Source organism: Mustela erminea, chromosome 10 (genome assembly GCF_009829155.1).
Source record: "Mustela erminea isolate mMusErm1 chromosome 10, mMusErm1.Pri, whole genome shotgun sequence".
NCBI lineage: Eukaryota > Metazoa > Chordata > Mammalia > Carnivora > Mustelidae > Mustela > Mustela erminea.
Genome location: NC_045623.1, coordinates 76,282,034 through 76,299,310, shown reverse-complemented (window position 1 = coordinate 76,299,310; position 17,277 = coordinate 76,282,034). Strand labels below are relative to the sequence as shown.

General features: G+C 49.7%; 1 protein-coding gene and 2 long non-coding RNA genes across 6 annotated transcripts in view; all 3 read right to left on the bottom strand.

The window, feature by feature from the left end:
* Positions 1-923, bottom strand: part of LOC116567013 — a 31,159-nt gene extending 30,236 nt beyond the window's left edge. Inside the window, exon 1 of the long non-coding RNA XR_004276075.1 lies at positions 452-923. This is a non-coding gene — a long non-coding RNA (uncharacterized LOC116567013). The remainder of the gene's footprint in view (positions 1-451) is intronic.
* Positions 924-2,855: 1,932 nt separating this feature from the next.
* Positions 2,856-6,038, bottom strand: C10H1orf210 (chromosome 10 C1orf210 homolog). Of its 4 annotated transcripts, XM_032302968.1 has the most exons (4): positions 5,665-5,731; positions 4,510-4,540; positions 3,464-3,580; positions 2,856-3,335 (listed from the first exon to the last, which is right to left on the bottom strand). In XM_032302968.1, exons 3-4 carry the CDS (start codon positions 3,480-3,482, stop codon positions 3,016-3,018), a joined length of 339 nt encoding a protein of 112 aa, XP_032158859.1. In that variant the 5' UTR covers positions 3,483-3,580; positions 4,510-4,540; positions 5,665-5,731; the 3' UTR covers positions 2,856-3,015. The 4 variants fall into 4 exon arrangements, with proteins under 4 accessions (XP_032158859.1, XP_032158860.1, XP_032158857.1 ...); XM_032302969.1 differs by lacking the exons at positions 4,510-4,540; positions 5,665-5,731 and adding an exon at positions 5,759-6,038; XM_032302966.1 differs by lacking the exon at positions 4,510-4,540 and having other exon boundaries at positions 5,665-5,751.
* Positions 6,039-8,706: 2,668 nt separating this feature from the next.
* LOC116568005 lies at positions 8,707-12,336 on the bottom strand. The gene is made up of 3 exons (XR_004276471.1): positions 12,042-12,336; positions 11,666-11,799; positions 8,707-10,885 (listed from the first exon to the last, which is right to left on the bottom strand). It is a non-coding gene; the product is annotated as an uncharacterized LOC116568005 (long non-coding RNA).
* Positions 12,337-17,277: the final 4,941 nt, after the last annotated feature.

Sequence of the window (17,277 nt, the reverse complement as noted above, 5' to 3'; positions counted from 1 at the left end):
GGCCCGGCATCCAGAATGACTTTTCTTTTCTTTTTTCTTTTTTTTAAAGATTTATTTATTTATTTGACAGACAGAGATCACAAGTAGGCAGAGAGGCAGACAGAGAGAGAGGAGGAAGCAGGCTCCCTGCTGAGCAGAGAGCCCGATGTGGGGCTCGATCCCAGGACCCTGGGATCATGACCTGAGCCGAAAGCAGAGGCTTTAACCCACTGAGCCACCCAGGCTCCCCCAGAATGACTTTTCTATCATGATTACATCACTCCTTGACTGTCCACAGCGGAGCCTCAGCTGCTCTCATATTGAAATGCAAGCTCTCTTGGCGCCAAAGCCCTAGATGATTTGGCCCACCCTTCAGCTTCGTCACTGCCCAGGGCCCCCCTCGACTCTGCCCTGCAGCCCTCCTTCACCAACCCTTTTCTCAAGCCCCTCCCTATATCAGTCCTGCCCTCACCTTCCTTCTGTGCGGGCTCCTCCTCAAAGGCCAGCGCTGCCTCCAATGGGTGTATGCGGGGTGACCATCTGATTCATGATGACTTCCCCCCTTGTCTGGGAATGACCTGGAACAAATAGGCAGGCTCCCCAAATCACATCTGCACTAACGGAGCCTGCCACCGTTCAGAGCTGGTTGGACCAGTGGTGGATACTTGACCCACACTGGGCTGATGAGACTGTCACCTGAGTACTTGAAACTTGGAGTCAAGAACTTGGGGGTCCCAGGCATGGAGTCTCATTAATGTCCACAAATAAGAGTATGTTCCTGTCCTCAGGCTCCTGGAGCCACTTGCTCCCTGCCCTCCTGAGTCAGCTGTCCCTTTCATTCTCTTCCCATTGCTTGCAACCAAAAGCTTAACTTGCTCCCTTCTTCGATGCTTGTTGGGATTATTTGGTTTTCTGGTGTTGAGTTGTATAAGTGCTTTTTATACATTTTGGATACGGACCCTCTATCGGATATGTCATTTGCCAGTCTCCCACTCGGCAAGTTGTCTTTTAGTTTTACAGAAGACACAAATGACGTTTCTCCAAAGAAGATATCCAGATGCCAACAGATACATGAAAAGATGCTCAATGTCACTCCGGCATCAGGGAAATGCAAATCAAAGCCACAATGAGCTATCCCCTCACACTGGTCAGAACGGCTAAAATAAGAGGATATGGAGGATGGGAGAAAGGGAAATCTCGTGCACCACTGGTGGGAGTGCAAACCGGTGCAGCCATTCTGGAAAACGGTATGGAGGTTCCTGAAAAATCTTAAAAAAGAACTAGCCTACAACCCAGGATTCACACTACTAGGTATTTATTTACCCAAAGAATTCAAAAGGATACATGCACCCTTATGTTTATTGCAGCGTTATTTATAATAGCCAAATTACGGAAGCAGCCCCAGTGTCCATCAACAGATGAATGGAGAAGGAAGAAGTGGTACACACAGACACATACACACACACACACACACACACACGAATACTACTCAGCTCTAAAAAAGAATGAAATCTTGCCATTTGCAATGACATGGATAGATCTAGAGAGTATAATGCTAAGCAAAATAAGTCAGAGAAAGACAAACAGCATAGGATTTCACCCATACATGGAATTTAACAAATGAACAAACAGGAAAAAAAGAGAAACCAAGAAACAACCCTTAAATACAGAGAGCAAACTGATGGTTACGGGGGCGGGGGGGGGGCAAGGGGACGGGGGACCTAGGGGATGGGGATTAAGAGTACACTTGTCATGATGAGCACCAGGTAACGTATGGAATTGTTGAATATCACACACATACACACACACAAACAAACTGCCTCCTTTGTCCCAATCTCCCCACCAGCAAGGATGTACCTGCCTTCCTCCTCTTGATCAACTGTTGATAAAGTCTCCCACATCTGACTCCCTCCCTCACTTTTTTTTTTTAAGATTTTATTTATTTATTTGACAGAGGAAGCCAGGTCACAAGTAGGCAGAGAGGCAGGCAGAGAGAGAGAGGGGGAAGCAGGCTCCCTGCTGAGCAGAGAGCCCGATGTGGGGCTGGATCCCAGGACCCTGAGATCATGACCTGATCCGAAAGCAGACGCTTAACCGACTGAGCCAGCCAGGTGCCCTGACAAGGAACACTTTACCCACAAGTCCCAATTCAGGAAAATAAAAAATCAGTGACTCTTTTTTACTTTCATTTAAAATGAAAATCAATTTATTACTACCTGTGAAAAATGTCATGTAACCATGTAGATTACTCACTTCATTGAAAAAAATTCAGTAGGAAGGTTGGCACACTGGTTTTCACCCGCTCAACTGTTAACATTCCAGCACACCAGAAATGCTGGCAGGTAGACGGGCCAGAGGGGCTCTGTTGGCCAGGGATTTTCATCACTGTCAAAGCGGATTTCTTTTTAATAGTTATTTATTTATTTGAGAGAGAGGGAGAGAGAGCACAGGCGCACTGTGAAAGCGGGGTGGGGGAGGGCAGGGAGGGACAGACGGAGAAAGAGAATCCTCAGCAGGGAGCCCGGTGTAGGGCTCAATCCCAGGACCCTGAGATCATGACCTGAGCCGAAATCAAGAGCCAGTCGCTCCACCAAGTGAGTCCCCCTCCGGGTGCCCTCTGTCACAGAGGATTTGAGAGAACAGAAGGGCAGTGTAGGCCTGGGAGAGCATGTGAGGAAAAAGCGCATGGAAAAACACCATGTGGGAGAACAGAAATAACAAATAATTCGTTTAGTAGGGAGTGAAGTTGGGAAAGGCAAGAAAGGGAATCAAGAGGTCGAAAGAGGCCTTATTTCCCAGGCCAGGCCCTTGTGGTTGTCCGGAGAACAGCAGGGAGCCATTGAGGGTTACAGAGCAAGAGAAGGTTTGTCACTTTAGTAGCCAGTGTCAGGGTAAGAAGGGATGCTCTACCCCTGGTTCGCCCTGAAGCCCTAGATACCTCTGTCCCTGAGCCTCACGGTCCTCGTGGAGTCTCCATTATCCTTACATTGTCAGGTATGGGCACGGGGTTAGGGTGGGGTGTCCGGAGATTGGGACTCAGAAGGAAAAGTTGTCCCTGCTACCCTCGGTCCCCAGCCCGCCAATCCCGGGCTGAATGTAATTGTCCTCGATGAAGCCATCATCATCCTCTTCGGCCACCTCCGGGCAGATCCCCTTCCCTGTCCTGGGCAGCGGGCGGTGCTGGTAGCTGGCACGGTATTTGCGGCAGACGTGGCATTTGGCAGCAAGTGCGATGAGGAGAGAGAGGACCACGGCCCCCAGCACAACCCCTACCAGCACGGGCCATGCCCGGGCCCCAGTGCCCACTCCAGGAGACATGGACGATGCTGTTGGGAGCTCTGAGGGCTCCACAGTGGCTGCAGAGGAAGGGACAGCATTATGGATGGGGACCCCAGCTGGGTTCCCTGGGGAAACCGAAAGGTGTGGGGCGGGGTCCTTCTCCCAACCTCTCCCCACTGCCCTGGCCTCCTTCCCACTCACTCACTTTGGTTTGTCTCACGCATGGAGGGGCCTGAAGACACTGGTGAGCCTCGGCTTCTGCCAGAAAAGATCGAGCTCCAAGGAAACCCCCAGATGCCAGGCAGCCCCGGAGGCCAGAGTCCTAGAACATACACACACAAGAGGGTGTCCGGGGAGCACAGGTGCTCGTTCTCAGGCAGACGCACAGCCATGCGAGGGCACTGCACAATCTTTGGACACCGGACAGTTGGCCGCAACCAGCTGTGCACAAAAGAGAAAGAGCTGCACATCTAGAAATTGGCTCTCTGTAAGGGAAAGCTGCAGGGTCCGGCTCTGCAAGCCTCAGAAAAAAATCAATGCGGGAACTTACTCAACGTTACGTCTGATTCAAGCTCCGGACAATGTGCTCACAGAACCCTGTAAATGTGGGTATAAACAGGATCCCCTCTCTGTAGATGAGGAGTCTGAGGCCCAGAAGGGTGAACTAACTCAGTCAACGTCCCAGGACTTGAACCCAGGTCTCTGAAACCAGGGTCCAGAGTCCAGTCTGCTATACCACTTGGATGGGAAAGGGGGGCAGAGGCGGTTCTGGCTCCCAGGGATTGGACAACAGCAATTGCTTAGAGCTGATGAACCAAAGTAGAGACCACATGTGGAGGAGAGTGCCAGTCCCTGCCCAGGCAGGGGACCCCACTCCTCAGTCAGGAGCTCCTGCTACCCAACCTTGACCCTCTTAGCTCTTCAGACACATCCCTTGTCCACTGACCTCCATTTGCCTCCAAGGGAGGCAGTATTCAGGGAGTAGCCAAATGCAGATCACCTAGATCAGGAAATGATCCGGATAAGAACTACTAGGGCTGAGGAGGAGCGAGAGGAGGAGCACCTGAATTAAGGGAGGATCTGGAGGAAGATCACCTAGGCCTGGGAACACCCAGCAGAAGGAGCACCTGAGTCAGAGGAATGTCTGGGGGAGCAACACCTGAATCTGAGGAATATCTAGAGGAAGAGCACCTAGGTTAGGGAAGTACCTGTCAGAGGAACAGCTAGGGCTGCAGATTATCAGAGGAGTACCTGGGGAGGAGTATCCAAGCCAGGAAAGCACCTAGGAGAGTAGCGTCTAGTTTAGGGGAGTACCTCCCATGTTTTTTAATAATCTTCCTAAAACCCTCCCTCGTCTCCTCCAACCTGTCACCAAGACTCATGAGTTCTTCCTGGAACTAAACATCTCTGGAATGGCTCTGCCCCTTCCCTGCACCCCACCGCCACTGCCTTAGTCCAAGCCACCTTCATCTACGGGACCTCCTAATCCATCTTGCCCTGCCTCCAGTCCATTCCCCGGAGGCATGAGCCTTAAAGCCCAAATCTGACCCCATCACTCCCCAACTCTTAAACATCCTTCTACCATTCCCCAAGCCCTCGGGGCTACATGAAGATTCTCAGCCTGTTCTCCCAGGCTCCAGAATCCAGCACATGGCCCTTGGACCAAACTAGCCCTCTTGTCCACAGTTCCCTCCCCCATGCTATACACACACACACACACACACACACCCCCCTCACCTCCCTCTTGTTGCCCAGCCATCCCATCCCTCCAGGCCAAATCAGACCACACCCTCCTGTGAGACTGTCCCAGGACCCCCTTGGAGGACCCCTTCCCTGCCCTACGCAGTCAACTACCCAGCAGAAGTGGCCCGTTACTAGATGGGCAGCTGCCTGGGGCCAAGGACCAGTCTGGTTCATGGGTGGCCTGGTGCTAACAGAGAGTTGGTGCTCAGCTAGCAGAGAGCTGATGCTCAGCTGCTCAGGGCGGGTAGGAGAGGAAGAAGGGGGAGCTGGAGAGTGAAGCGGGGCGTCAGAAAGGAGGGCTCAATCCCTCATTCTCTCACTGGGTGCCTATTCTGGGCCCCACCATAGGCACTGGATCTTCAGGAAATCAGATTTTAAATGGAAATGAATTGTATTCAAATGGATGTCTCTAAAATTTCACTCCTACTCTTTTCCTGCCTGCCCTGCCCCTGTGACTCCTTCTCAAGGACACACACACCCCCACAGGCTGTCACCCTACCCCCACATGTCACATCTCTTCCTTCCACAAACACACAGTCTCTGATCTCACAGACGTACATTCTTCACCCTGATTGGGGGCTCCTTTTAAAACTCCCAGGAGCCCTCAGAGATCTGTGGGATCCCCCTCCCAGGCCCCCCAAAGTCTTCCCCTCTGCTCCCCACCTGTAGGAACTGTGCAGAGTCCAAGGAGGAAGCTTCCGGCTGGGGCGGGCAGAACGCGGACAGGTGGGTGGGCCCGAGCGGCCACCTGACACACCTGGCGACGCGGCCGGCAGGCGGGGCCTAATCCTCAGGTGAGGGCGGAGGGCCAGGCTGCAGGCGAAGCCTCCAATCCGGAGGTTTACTCTTCTGGCTCGGCTTTTGCAGGGAACCTTCTGGCTCAGGCCCCACCCCCACCCTCTGCTCCCGGTGAGAAGTCGGGGGAGGGGGCGGCGTGTTCCTGGGATCCAGAGGGGGCGTCCAACAGGCTCTAGAAGGAGCAGGCAGGCATCTCAGCGGAGCGACTGCTCGGGTCGACGGCCCCATAAGCTAGTGTGTTTCCATGACCTGTACAAAGTCTAGAGTGGAAGGGGGAGTTTTGTGAAGGCCCGGTAAGGCGGTGGGACGGAACTGGACGGTAGAGGGAGGGAGTTCCTCCCTGCAAAGCCACAGGCACCGAGGACATTCAGAATGGCCTGCAAAAATGTTTGTGAGCAGACTCTGGGGGGCTAGGGGTAGGGGGTGGGGAATGTTGAGGTCAATGGAAAATGTACCTGTGCCCTTGCGGTTTACTTGTGTGCCTAGGTGTGGATCAGGATAGAGGCTTCTAGCCCTGTCATCTGGATCTGGATCTCCAGGATCCTGGGAGCCCACAGAGCCAGCTCTGAACCTTTCCCTCTTGCCTTCCTCCTCATCCCCAGACCTAGCACCTTCTTGTCCTTTAAGACCTAGCTCAGAGTCACCTTCCCGAGCATTAGGTCTGGGCAGACTAGTCCTGCCTTCTCCCTGCAAGCCCCACTTTCTTGCCCAGGGCACCCTGGGTGCTGCCTCCCAGGAGCTTTCCTGGTGCTCCACTGCCCTCCGCCACCACCCACCCCCGTCCTGATCCTGACAGCAGGGTTCCTGGCCCCTGACACTGGGCAGATTCTCAATAAATATTGAAAGGAGGAAGAGTACAAACGAGGAAGTCACAGGGAACCATGGGGCACAGCCAGAGCAAGGGCTGCCCCTAGGGTGTGTCAGTGGGACCCCGGGACAACCAAGTGGAGGTCAGTTCCTGCAGGACTTTGAATATCTTAGCTTGGAGTTGAATTCCTGCTGCCAGTGGCCCCTTCTAGAACTCTCCTGCCTGGTCCGTCATCTACCTGGGCACACTGCACCAGCCACACCAGACTGTTCTCTATTCCTCCGACCCATACGGTCTTCCCCCCCAGGCTTTGCTTGGGCTCTTTCTGGGACCCCAACCCCGCCCTCCAGCCCCTACCCCTACGCGTCATCTCCCACCTGGCTGATTATTATTTTTTTTTAAGATTTTATTTATTTATTGGACAGAGAGGGATCCCAAGTAGGCAGAGAGGCAGGCAGAGAGAGAAAGGAGGAAGCAGGCTCCACGCTGAGCAGAGGGCTCGGTGCGGGGACTCAATGCCAGGACCCTGAGATCATGACCTGAGCCACCCAGGCGCCCCCTGGCTGATTATTCTTGCCAGACCAACTCATGGCTCAGGCCCCAGGTCCAGTGCCTCTCTATCTAAAGGAGCCTTCCCTGACATGCCCTTGTCTGGGTCCCTACCCACCTCCTCTGTGCCCCACAGACATTGGCCCTTCTCCCAGCTAGCCCTGACTGCACAGTATTGTGATTTTCTCTTCATCTGGCACAGTCCTCTATGAGCCAGTAAACTCTGGGAGAAGGGTCTGTGTCTGTCTTATTCCTCTCCACATCCCCAATATCTAAAGTGGCCGTAATAGATGCTTCTGAAATAAATGAATGAGAGGAAACTGAATAGTATCCCAGATGGGGCAGTAAGGAACCAAGGAAGGTCTGGGATCTTGCCCTTGAATCAAGAGCATCATCATAAGATTCAAAAGCTATTCACTGAACACCTACCAGTCCCCACGTGGAACCTACCGTTCCCAGGCGCTGTGCTGGTTCTTTATTTAATTGAGGTATTCATATAGCATAACTCATGATTCATGTAAGAAATTCACCATTTTAGCCACTTTTCAGGGCATGGTTCAGTGGCATTTGGTACATTTGGAACGTTGTACAAGCATCCCTCTATCTAGTCTAAAACACTTGCATCACACCAGAAGAGCACCCCACCCCATTAAGTAGTCATTCCCCATTTCCTCATCCCTCCAGCCTCCAGCAACCACTAATCTGCTTTTTGTCTCTGTGGATTTGCCTATACTGGGTATTTCATACAAATCTAATCATATTTGTGCCAGATTTTTTATGAACGATTTCATTTAAACTGCCTAACTATACTATGAAATAGATGTTAGTTATCCCTTTGACAGATGATGAAAATAAGGCCCTGAGAAGGTATTTTGCATGAAGTTCCACAGAAGAAAAGGTCTGCACATCCATCAGTAATTTATTCAATGAATATTTATTTTTTATTGTTATTTTTTATTGTTATTTATTTGACAGAGAGAGACAGCACAAGCGGGGGAGTGCAGGCAGAAGGAGAGGGAGAGGGAGAAGCAGGCTCCCTGCAGAGCAGGGGAAGCCTGATATGGGACTCGATCCCAGGATTCTAGAATCATGACCTGATCTGAAGGCTCACTTGACCAACTGAGCCACCCAGGCACCTTCAATGAATATTTATTGAATGCCCGTCACAGAGCCACTACCAGCCCATACAACACAAATTGCAGAACAGCAGAAGGCAACCTGCTGGATGGCCCCAGTGCATGGAAAGCAGGGAACAGGCTGGATGTCAGCACCTGCTCCTCAGCCAGGAACTCTGATGCAGTGAACAACCCTTACAACCCTCCATGGCAACCATGGCATGCCCTGGCAACCATGTGACAAGCTCAGTGCTAGCACTGGGGACAGAGTTCCCACCACCATACAGCTTTCCTTCTGGTTAGGAAGGCAGACAATACACAAGTCAAGAAATAGATAAGATTAGTTCAGATACTGAGTGCTATGAAAAGGAAAATAGCTTCATGTGATAGAGACTTGTACAGGTGGCTGTTACTCTACATCACATAGTTAAAAAAAAAAAAAAAAAGACGGGACTCACAGAAGAAGGAATGTTTGAGTTGAGATCTGACTAAAAGTAGGATAGCAATCATGCCAGTATCTGGGGGAAGAACATTCCAGAAAGAGGGAACAGCCAGAACAAAGACCAATAGGTGAGAACATGTTGGCTCATACAAGCAACAGAAAAGAGGCTAGCTGAAGGGAGCACAGTGGGGAGAATGGAAGGGGCTATGTGGGGCCAACTCATGTCGGGCCTTATCCTTCCTTCCATCAGTGAGAGGGGCTGACCTTCTTTCCCAGGTCAGTTGAGAGGCTGTGGCTATCATTCACAAGAGAAGGAATGTGGCATCAGAGTAGTCAGGTGGAAAAGGGGAGAAGGGCTCAGACTCTTCAGGTATGTTCTAAAGGTAAAGCCCATGTAATTTTCTGATGGGGTGTGGGGTTTGAGGAAGCAAAAAAAGGAACCAAGAATCCCTCCTGAGTTTTGAGTGAGCAGCTAGTGGGATGGAGTCGTCATTTACTGAAATGCAAAGACTCTGATTGGGGAAGATCTGGCAGGGCAGTCAGGACCTCAGTTGTGGGCACGCTGGCCGTGAGATGCCCATGAGACATCCAGGTAACATCCTAAGTACGCACTACCAGGAACTAGCCTGAATGCGGCAGGAAGGGAAGAGTTAGACATGTAAGTTTGAGAACCAGCACCATGTGGACTATTTTTAAAGCCAGCCATCTAGATGAGATGCCCCAAAGGAAATGTGGAAAGAGAGGAGGGCCGAGCCTTCAAGCTTGCCAGGAGCAGAGGCTGGGGAGGGGAGGAGAAGCAGGAAAGGAGCCTAGGACTGGCCAGCGTGGTAGGAGGCTGACACCCCAGAGAGGTGTCCCGGAGGCCAGAGAAGCGTTTCAAGGGCAAGGGCTCAGTTAGCTATGGCCGATGCTGACAGGAGGTCAGCCCAGCTACGGACTGAGAAGACTTTGAAATTGGCCATGTGGAGGTCCCTGGCAGTGACAAGAGCAGTTCCACAGTGCAGTGGGGACAAATGCCCAACGGGGCATGGCGTATGATGCACGAGCCATGCACGAGCTGGGAGCAGAGGAAGTAAAGGCAACTCTGCCAAGGGATTTTGCTCTAAAGGAGTAAAAGGAGCAGAAGGGCAGAATCTAGAAGAAGGTGTGGGACCCAGGGAGGTTTTTTTTTTTTTTTTTAAAGGTTAGGAGCCTTTAGACTGTCTGTGTCTGCTGTTAGGAATAATCCAGGAGAGACAGGAAACTGATGACACAAAGAGAGAAGAGACAATGGGAGTGTGAGTCCTTAGGCATCAAGGGGCGTGGAGTCAAGGTGGAGGGTTGGCACTGGCCGGGAGCAGGGAGACTCCCTCTGACGAAAGTGGAGTGCACAGGTGAAATGATAGGGAGCCTTAGGGAGTTTTCTTCTGGTGGCTTCTGTTTTTCCAGAGAAACAGGAAGCAATGTCATCAGCTCATGATGAAGGGGGGGGGGGGTGTTGGTACTGGGATTCTAGAAGATGTAAATTCCTCATCCTGGGGTTTGGGAGAGAGAATCGTTGGGTCAGGATTGCGGATTTGTCCAGCAAATCTGATACAGCCAGAGAGGGGCAAGGGAATTGAGCTGTGGGCAACAGAGGTGTTGCCCTGCTGGCCCATGCAATCTGGGCCAGGAGGAAGTGAGTGCCAGGTGCAGGAGGTGTGAGGGGTCCCAAAAAATAGTGGTAGGATGGACAGATTTTAGAGCCATTGCTGGTTGTGCCAGAGAGAGTAGGTTGAAAAAATAGGAGGTGGTCAGCAGCAGACTGTGGCAAATGGAAATAGAGGTTATCCAGGGGATGCTGTTCTTCATACAGACATGCCCTCCAATATGAACCATGGGGTGGTCCTGAGATGGGCGTCTATGGACCGATGATGGTCTTACTATGCCCTGAAGTACGTTAATTCCACCTGCTAATCAGAGGACTGAAGAAACCCCACTAATAACTCTATGAGTAAATGGAAGAGATGGGATTCGAACCCGGCTCTTCTGACTCTAAGTCCAGCACCTGTCCAGTTATATCCCAGCTAGATCCCTCTTCTGTCAGTAAAACTTACCATCGAGGGAGTTCCATTCCTTACAATCATTTGCAGTGACAGACAACAGTCCCTTCAAAGATTGGATTGTATCTCCCAAAGGAAATGGAGAGTGCTGCTAATAGAAGAACAGGGAATGGATGCTGAGGAAGCAAAGAACAAGGTGTCCTGCTCCCCATCTTACACCCACTCCCTTCTCCATGGGACCTAGCCCCTCCCTGGGCTCGTCCCGGGGGTCTTAGCCTCGGGGTGGTTGCGGTCCCCTTTGGAGAAGCTGATGCGAGCAGGAAGATGCTAGTGAGCACAGTTACAAACACGCTCACGGGTCTGCATGGAGTAGGTGCTCACTAAACACTCATCATGAGGATGAATCCTTGGAAGTTCGGGAGCTCGCCTGCTCTTCCCAGGAGAAGAACTGGTGTTAACCCTTCACACTCTGTATGCAGGAAGCTCTATTTTGTTGTAAACAGGTGGACCCTTGAAATAGGTAGAGGACCCCTTCTTCTTGCAAGCCACTGGAGGGTGGCCTGTCCCTGGAGGCTGGCCTGTCCCCACTCCTGGTCTGCCAGCACTGACCTCCTGGACATGCCCCAGCATTCGGAGCGTCCCTGAAGTGGCCCCAGTGGGCAATGGTCTCGAAGCTCAGTGAAACAAATCCTCTTACCTCATCGTCACCAAAAGTCACACTTCACTGAGGTAAGCTCAAAGGATTTATCCCAGTGGAGCTTCCCAGACCCAGACCTGAGACTAGGGAAACATTGGAGATGGAAGCTTCCAGTCCTTCCTCAAGGAGGAAAAACCTGTCCAGGGCCACAGAATTCCAAGAAGCCCTGAAGGAAGCGCTTACCAAGCTTCTTCTAGCCCCAACCACACCACCCTGAAACTCCAGTATGATTACCTCAGATGGTTGCCGCATCAGTCCAACATCCGGGTTCCTGGGACAACTTCTTCCCAAGCTGCCAGCTCCATCTTGCCACATTGGATATGAGATAGCGGTCTGAGGCCCCCCATGATCAGTTATCTCTGGAGTAACTGGACCAGGAGGACAGAGCTCAGCAGACCTGGCAGGGGATGACTCCACCCTCTCCTGAGGGATGACATGCCCAGGCAAGTGGCCAAGGGGCAGACCAGCTAGACAGAGTGACCCCATCCTGCTGCCCCACCCAGCCCTGCCTCCCCAGGTCCCATGCAAGGGGAGCAGTCGTCTCTCCCACATTCTTGCTTTCTCACAGGGCTCTGGTAATAAAGGGGAAAGGGGAAAAGCTGGTGCCCACCTGTGAGTCCCTGGGTGTGTTGGGGCCATTCCCGTGTGGAAATCTTCTGGTGGCAGGTGCCACTTACGGCTGAAAGGAGGCTTGTCCCCCATGGGGGCAGGGAACCTGGTGTTGTACTAGCATCCGTTCCTCAGGGCGGTGGCAAGGATGGTGCTGGCAAAGCACCAGAGTGCCTCCAGGAGAAAAGTGTCTCAAGAAGAGTGGGAGTTGGGGCCCTGCCTTCAGACGTTTCCGTGTCATCGCTGTGTCACCAGCAATGGGTCACGGAGCTCATGGATTTGTGCTGTCATTACCATTTCTCCTCAAGCAATCTTTGAAGTGAGATTGAACAAGTGGGATGCACCCCTTTTGCCACCCCCCCCCCAGGGGTTGTGGATTCTGCCCTAATGTGTGGCTGTGGCCTCTGGTGGCCGCTTTCTCTCATCAAATGTGCTTTGTATTCTAAGGAGGCCTGCTATTGTTTGAGGCAGAAGGACAATGAGTCATTTGTGTTGCATGCTATTGGTTCTAGGATTTCAGGGTGGCAGGGGTGAAGCAAGGTCCCCGTGGGCCTCCAAGGCCAGACACCCTGAAAAGTCGTGCCTGCCCATCTTTATTGGGCCCCCACACGACCGTAACCCAGCTGCCTGTAAGAAGCTTGCATGTCCTCACCTGTAAGATGCAGAAAATAATAACGAAACGTACCTCAAAGGCAGAGAGCCCATGAGAAGTCATCAGCACCCTTTCCCAGTACCTGTAACTATTCCGCAACTGTTAGTCACGGTGATGGATGTTCGTTCTATGCCAGGCTCTCCTGCTTGTGTTACTGGGTCGTTTTCATTCCGACCAGGGTCAATAAACACCTGTTAATGTTTGAAGAAAGTCCTGAGCTTGGAACTGTCTGAACCCTCCATGGGGTGTTCATTCCAGCTTCTGGCCTCATAGGGTTTCTCAGGGCCAAATGGCCTTTGTCGAGCAGTTTGCATGAAAGGGACTTCATTCAAAGCCTTGTCGGATGAACTGGGGCTTCCTTTAAATAAGGGCTTGTTTTCAGAGCTTTCTTTCTCCAACAAGAAGAAAGAATACAATGGATTCCAAGTAATCTGCAGTCCTCATCACAGCTTGTCACAAACACCTGGCACATCTTTTCAGCCCAGGGTGAAAACACACACACTCACCCACTAACTCCGGGGGCAGAGCCTCAGCCTGATGTTCCAGAAACATCTGCTGACAGACTTCCTCTCAAATACAGTTATTTCCTAGAAGAAGAGCAAAAACAGGTTTTGACTCGACAGTATGACTTTAGTTGCTGTTGAGTGTTAAGTGAAGGGACTCTTGTTAATGAACAGCTGACCTAAAAAAATCTTAGAAGAATCACTTTTTTTTTTTTTTAACCTTCTTGGCGTATCAACATGAAGAGTGATTTGCTGGTAAAATTAAAGTCGGGGTAAGGGGCGCGTAGGAATTGGGTGAACGTGTCGCTTATTTCAGCCAAAAGAAAACTTCATCCATTCCGTAGGCAACATTTCACGTGGTTTTTCAAAAAGCAATTGTGACCAAGAGGAGAGAGAGAGATAAAACACTTCTGGAATATATAAAGACACCAGCATTGGGGGTTGCCCAAAACAAAGAAATATCTTAAATACTTTTCAGAATATTCTAGGAGCCACTGCACAAGGGCATGCTTTAGGAGAAGACAGGAATGTAATGGGGAGGGGAATATTGGGACCACCCATCTCCTTAACATCAGTGAGGAAAACAAAGCCCAGCATTCAGCTTCACATACTGACTTTCCACAGCTTGTATATAACAGCTTATTGAGATCCAAGAAGCAAAGATGGAACTCTCACTCTGTTTATTTTGGAAAAATAATTGCATGGACACCCAGGTAATCCACCCGCGCCAGGCAGCTTTCCTTGGGAGGAGTCTCTATGACTTAGCAGAGGACTGATCTGACCATTCCTACAGCCTTCATGTCAATTGTGAGGGGCAGCTTGGAGAGATGTATGTTCTTCAACATCCACGGACCCAGCCCTAAATTTTACCAGGAACTTTTTGAGCATAATTCGCATAACCCAGAGCGGTCTCCATTCCACCATTTCTGCCAGAAGACCGGGAACTTGTATACATAAAACATTAAGTTGAATTTTCAAAGGAACCTGTGGCATGTTTCCACACATATTTACATGTACTCTAAAACCCTCAGAGCAGTTTAAGAAGCCACATGGAACACCCTGGAAGACCACTGAAGGGGCATAAATCAGTGTGTGGTCTCAGTGACCTGTTGGGGGACGGGAGGCTGATGGGCCTTGGAGGGTTGGGTTTTTCTGTCCCCCTTGAACATGAGGGTCACTTGGACAACAGTGGGCCCAACCCATTGGGGATGACCATAAGAAATGGGCCCTTACTCTCCTAAACTAAAAGTCAAGACAATAAGGCTTTATTTATTTTATTGGTGAGCAGCTGAGCACTCCCTTCTAAGTGGTACTTAAGACCACAGCCAGACCTTCACACTCGTGAGTTGTCTCATGTGTCACAGAATGCTTTTTGCCTTTTCTCAAATCAAGGAAATAAATTAAAGAACTGGGACTCCTTTTATGTCACATGCCTTGTATTTTATTCTCAAATATGAGTCAGAGATCAGAAAAATAGAAAAGGTGGACAGTCACAGTTCTCACTCCCAGCCCCCTGGCTCCCAACTGTCTTATTCCTCTCACCCCGAGGACTGACTTTTATGAACTTCTGGTGCATCTTTCCAGTTCCTCTATGCAAATACGAGCACTATGAATATACAAATATATTTTCTTCTTTCCTCCTCAAAAGCCAACATACTGCACACGCTGTTCTGCATCTTATTTTTTTTTTCACTAATTAGTGTGTCTTGGAAAACCTTATATAGACTTAAAGAGTTTCTTCAACCATTTTTACAGCTGCAGAATATTCCGTCATGTGGCTACCTCAAAATTTATTGGAGCAGTCCCATGTTGACTGACACTTGGGTCTTTCCCAATCTTTCGCCATTACATAGAGTACTGCAAGGATGATTTCCCAAGAATGTGAGTGGGAGAGTCAACATGTTTGTGGTTTTGACAGTAATTCCCAAATCCCTCTCCGTGGGAGCTAAACCAGCATGTATTATTACATGTGAACATACCTCTTTCCCCACAGCCTCATCAAGACTGTGTTTCTGCCAAGTTGATGGATGAAAATGGTATTCAGGAAGAGTTTTACTTTGAATTATTCTTACGATAAGTAAGACCAGGCACATTTTCATATATATTTTTTAAGATTTTATTTATTTATTTGACAGAGATAGATCACAAGTAGGCAGAGAGGCAGGCAGAGAGAAGGAGGAAGCAGGCTCCCTGCTGAGCAGAGAGCCCGATGCGGAACTCGATCCCAGGGCCCTGAGATCGTGACCTGAGCCGAAGGCAGCGGCTTAACCCACTGAGCCACCCAGGCACCCCACATTTTCATATTTTAAAGGACTATTTGTATTTACTTTCCTATAAACTGTTTGTAATCATGGAATTGTGTGTTAACATAGTATCTTTTTTATAGTCTTTACCCATATATCTATTGGATTTTATGTGTTTTTATTGATTTCTAATCTGTAATATGAGTTACTTTTTTTTTTTTTAAGATTTATTTGTTTCAGAGAGAGAATGAGCAAGGTAGGGACAGGCGGGGAGGTACAGAGACAGAGGGAGACAAGCAGACTCCCCACTGAACAGGGAGCCCAACCTGGTGCTCTCGATCCCAGGACCCTGAGATCATGACCTAAGCCAAAGGCAGAGACTTCAAACCACTGAGCCACCCAGGCACCCCTGGCATTTATCTGGATATATAACGTATAGATCCAACTTCATATTTTTATAAACAGCTGCGATTTGTTGTAACACCATTTTTTTTTTAAAGATTTTATTTATTTATTTGACAGAGAGAAATCACAAGTAGATGGAGAGGCAGGCAGAGAGAGAGAGAGAGGGAAGCAGGCTCCCTGCCGAGCAGAGAGCCCGATGCGGGACTCGATCCCAGGACCCTGAGATCATGACCTGAGCCGAAGGCAGCGGCTTAACCCACTGAGCCACCCAGGCGCCCCTGTAACACCATTTATTAAAAAGACCAACTTTTCCTACTGATTTGAAATACCACTTTAAAAAAAAAAAAGATTTTATTTATGTATTTGACAGAGATCACAAGTAGGCAAAGAACAGGCAATTCTCTCGGGGTGTGATGGGAAGGACAGAGCTCCTCCAAAATGATGGGGGTTTAGTTGGCTGCATTGGCCTGTTTGGCCAAATATGACCAATGAGTGTCCTATTTGACCCCAAGGTGTTCAGAGGACTCCAGACAATGAGAGACCTGCTTTTGGGCTTATTTGGGGCCAAGGACTACTCTTCTCCAAGATGGACCATTCTACATCTTCCACGCTCTTCTGTGAATGGAGGTTAGGGAGCAAGGAAGGAAAGGGAGGAGGGTTTGGCATAGGGACCCCCAGACCATGTTGGGTCATGGGCAGGAGGTCGGGTGGGAGCCCGCCAGAGTTCCACTTAGATTGTACTTCAGATAGTGGTGGTCCTGGGGAAGATATCCCTTTCCGTCATCCTAGGTTTACATCAAGGGACTACCTGACCTTTCCCCTTGACCCTGTGACGAAGTCAGGGATGGGTTGGCAGTGCCTGACCAGGTTTCCTCAGTATCAGAATGATGGGCAATGCTGGCACAGTCTATGGCCATAGCCCATGGGCTCCTATGACTCTTGTTCTCCTGAGTTGGAGGGAAGTGTTTTTTTTAAAAAATGGATTTTATTTTTTAGAGTGATTTTAGAAATCATAGAAAAGTGGAGAAGATAGTACTGAGTTCCCATATATGCCACACCTGCTTTCCCCTATTAACTTCTTACATTAGTATGATATATTTACCGTAAGTAATGAACCAGTGTCAATACATTAGTATTACTACATTAGTATTAGTACTAAGTCCATAGTCTATTTGGGCTCCTCAGTTTCTTCCTATGTCTTTTTTTCTGTTCCAGCATCCAACCACATCATCACATTCCATTTAGTTGCCATGTCTCCTTAGCTCCTTCCTTGGCCTGTCAGTTTCTTTAGCATGACAGTTTCTCCAACTTCTTGTTTTTGGTGATCTTGACAATTTTGAGCTGTACTGATCAAGTATTCTGTAGGATGTTCTATTATAGGAATTTGCCTATAGATGTTTTTCTCATGATTAGGTGGGGTTACAGGTTTTGGGG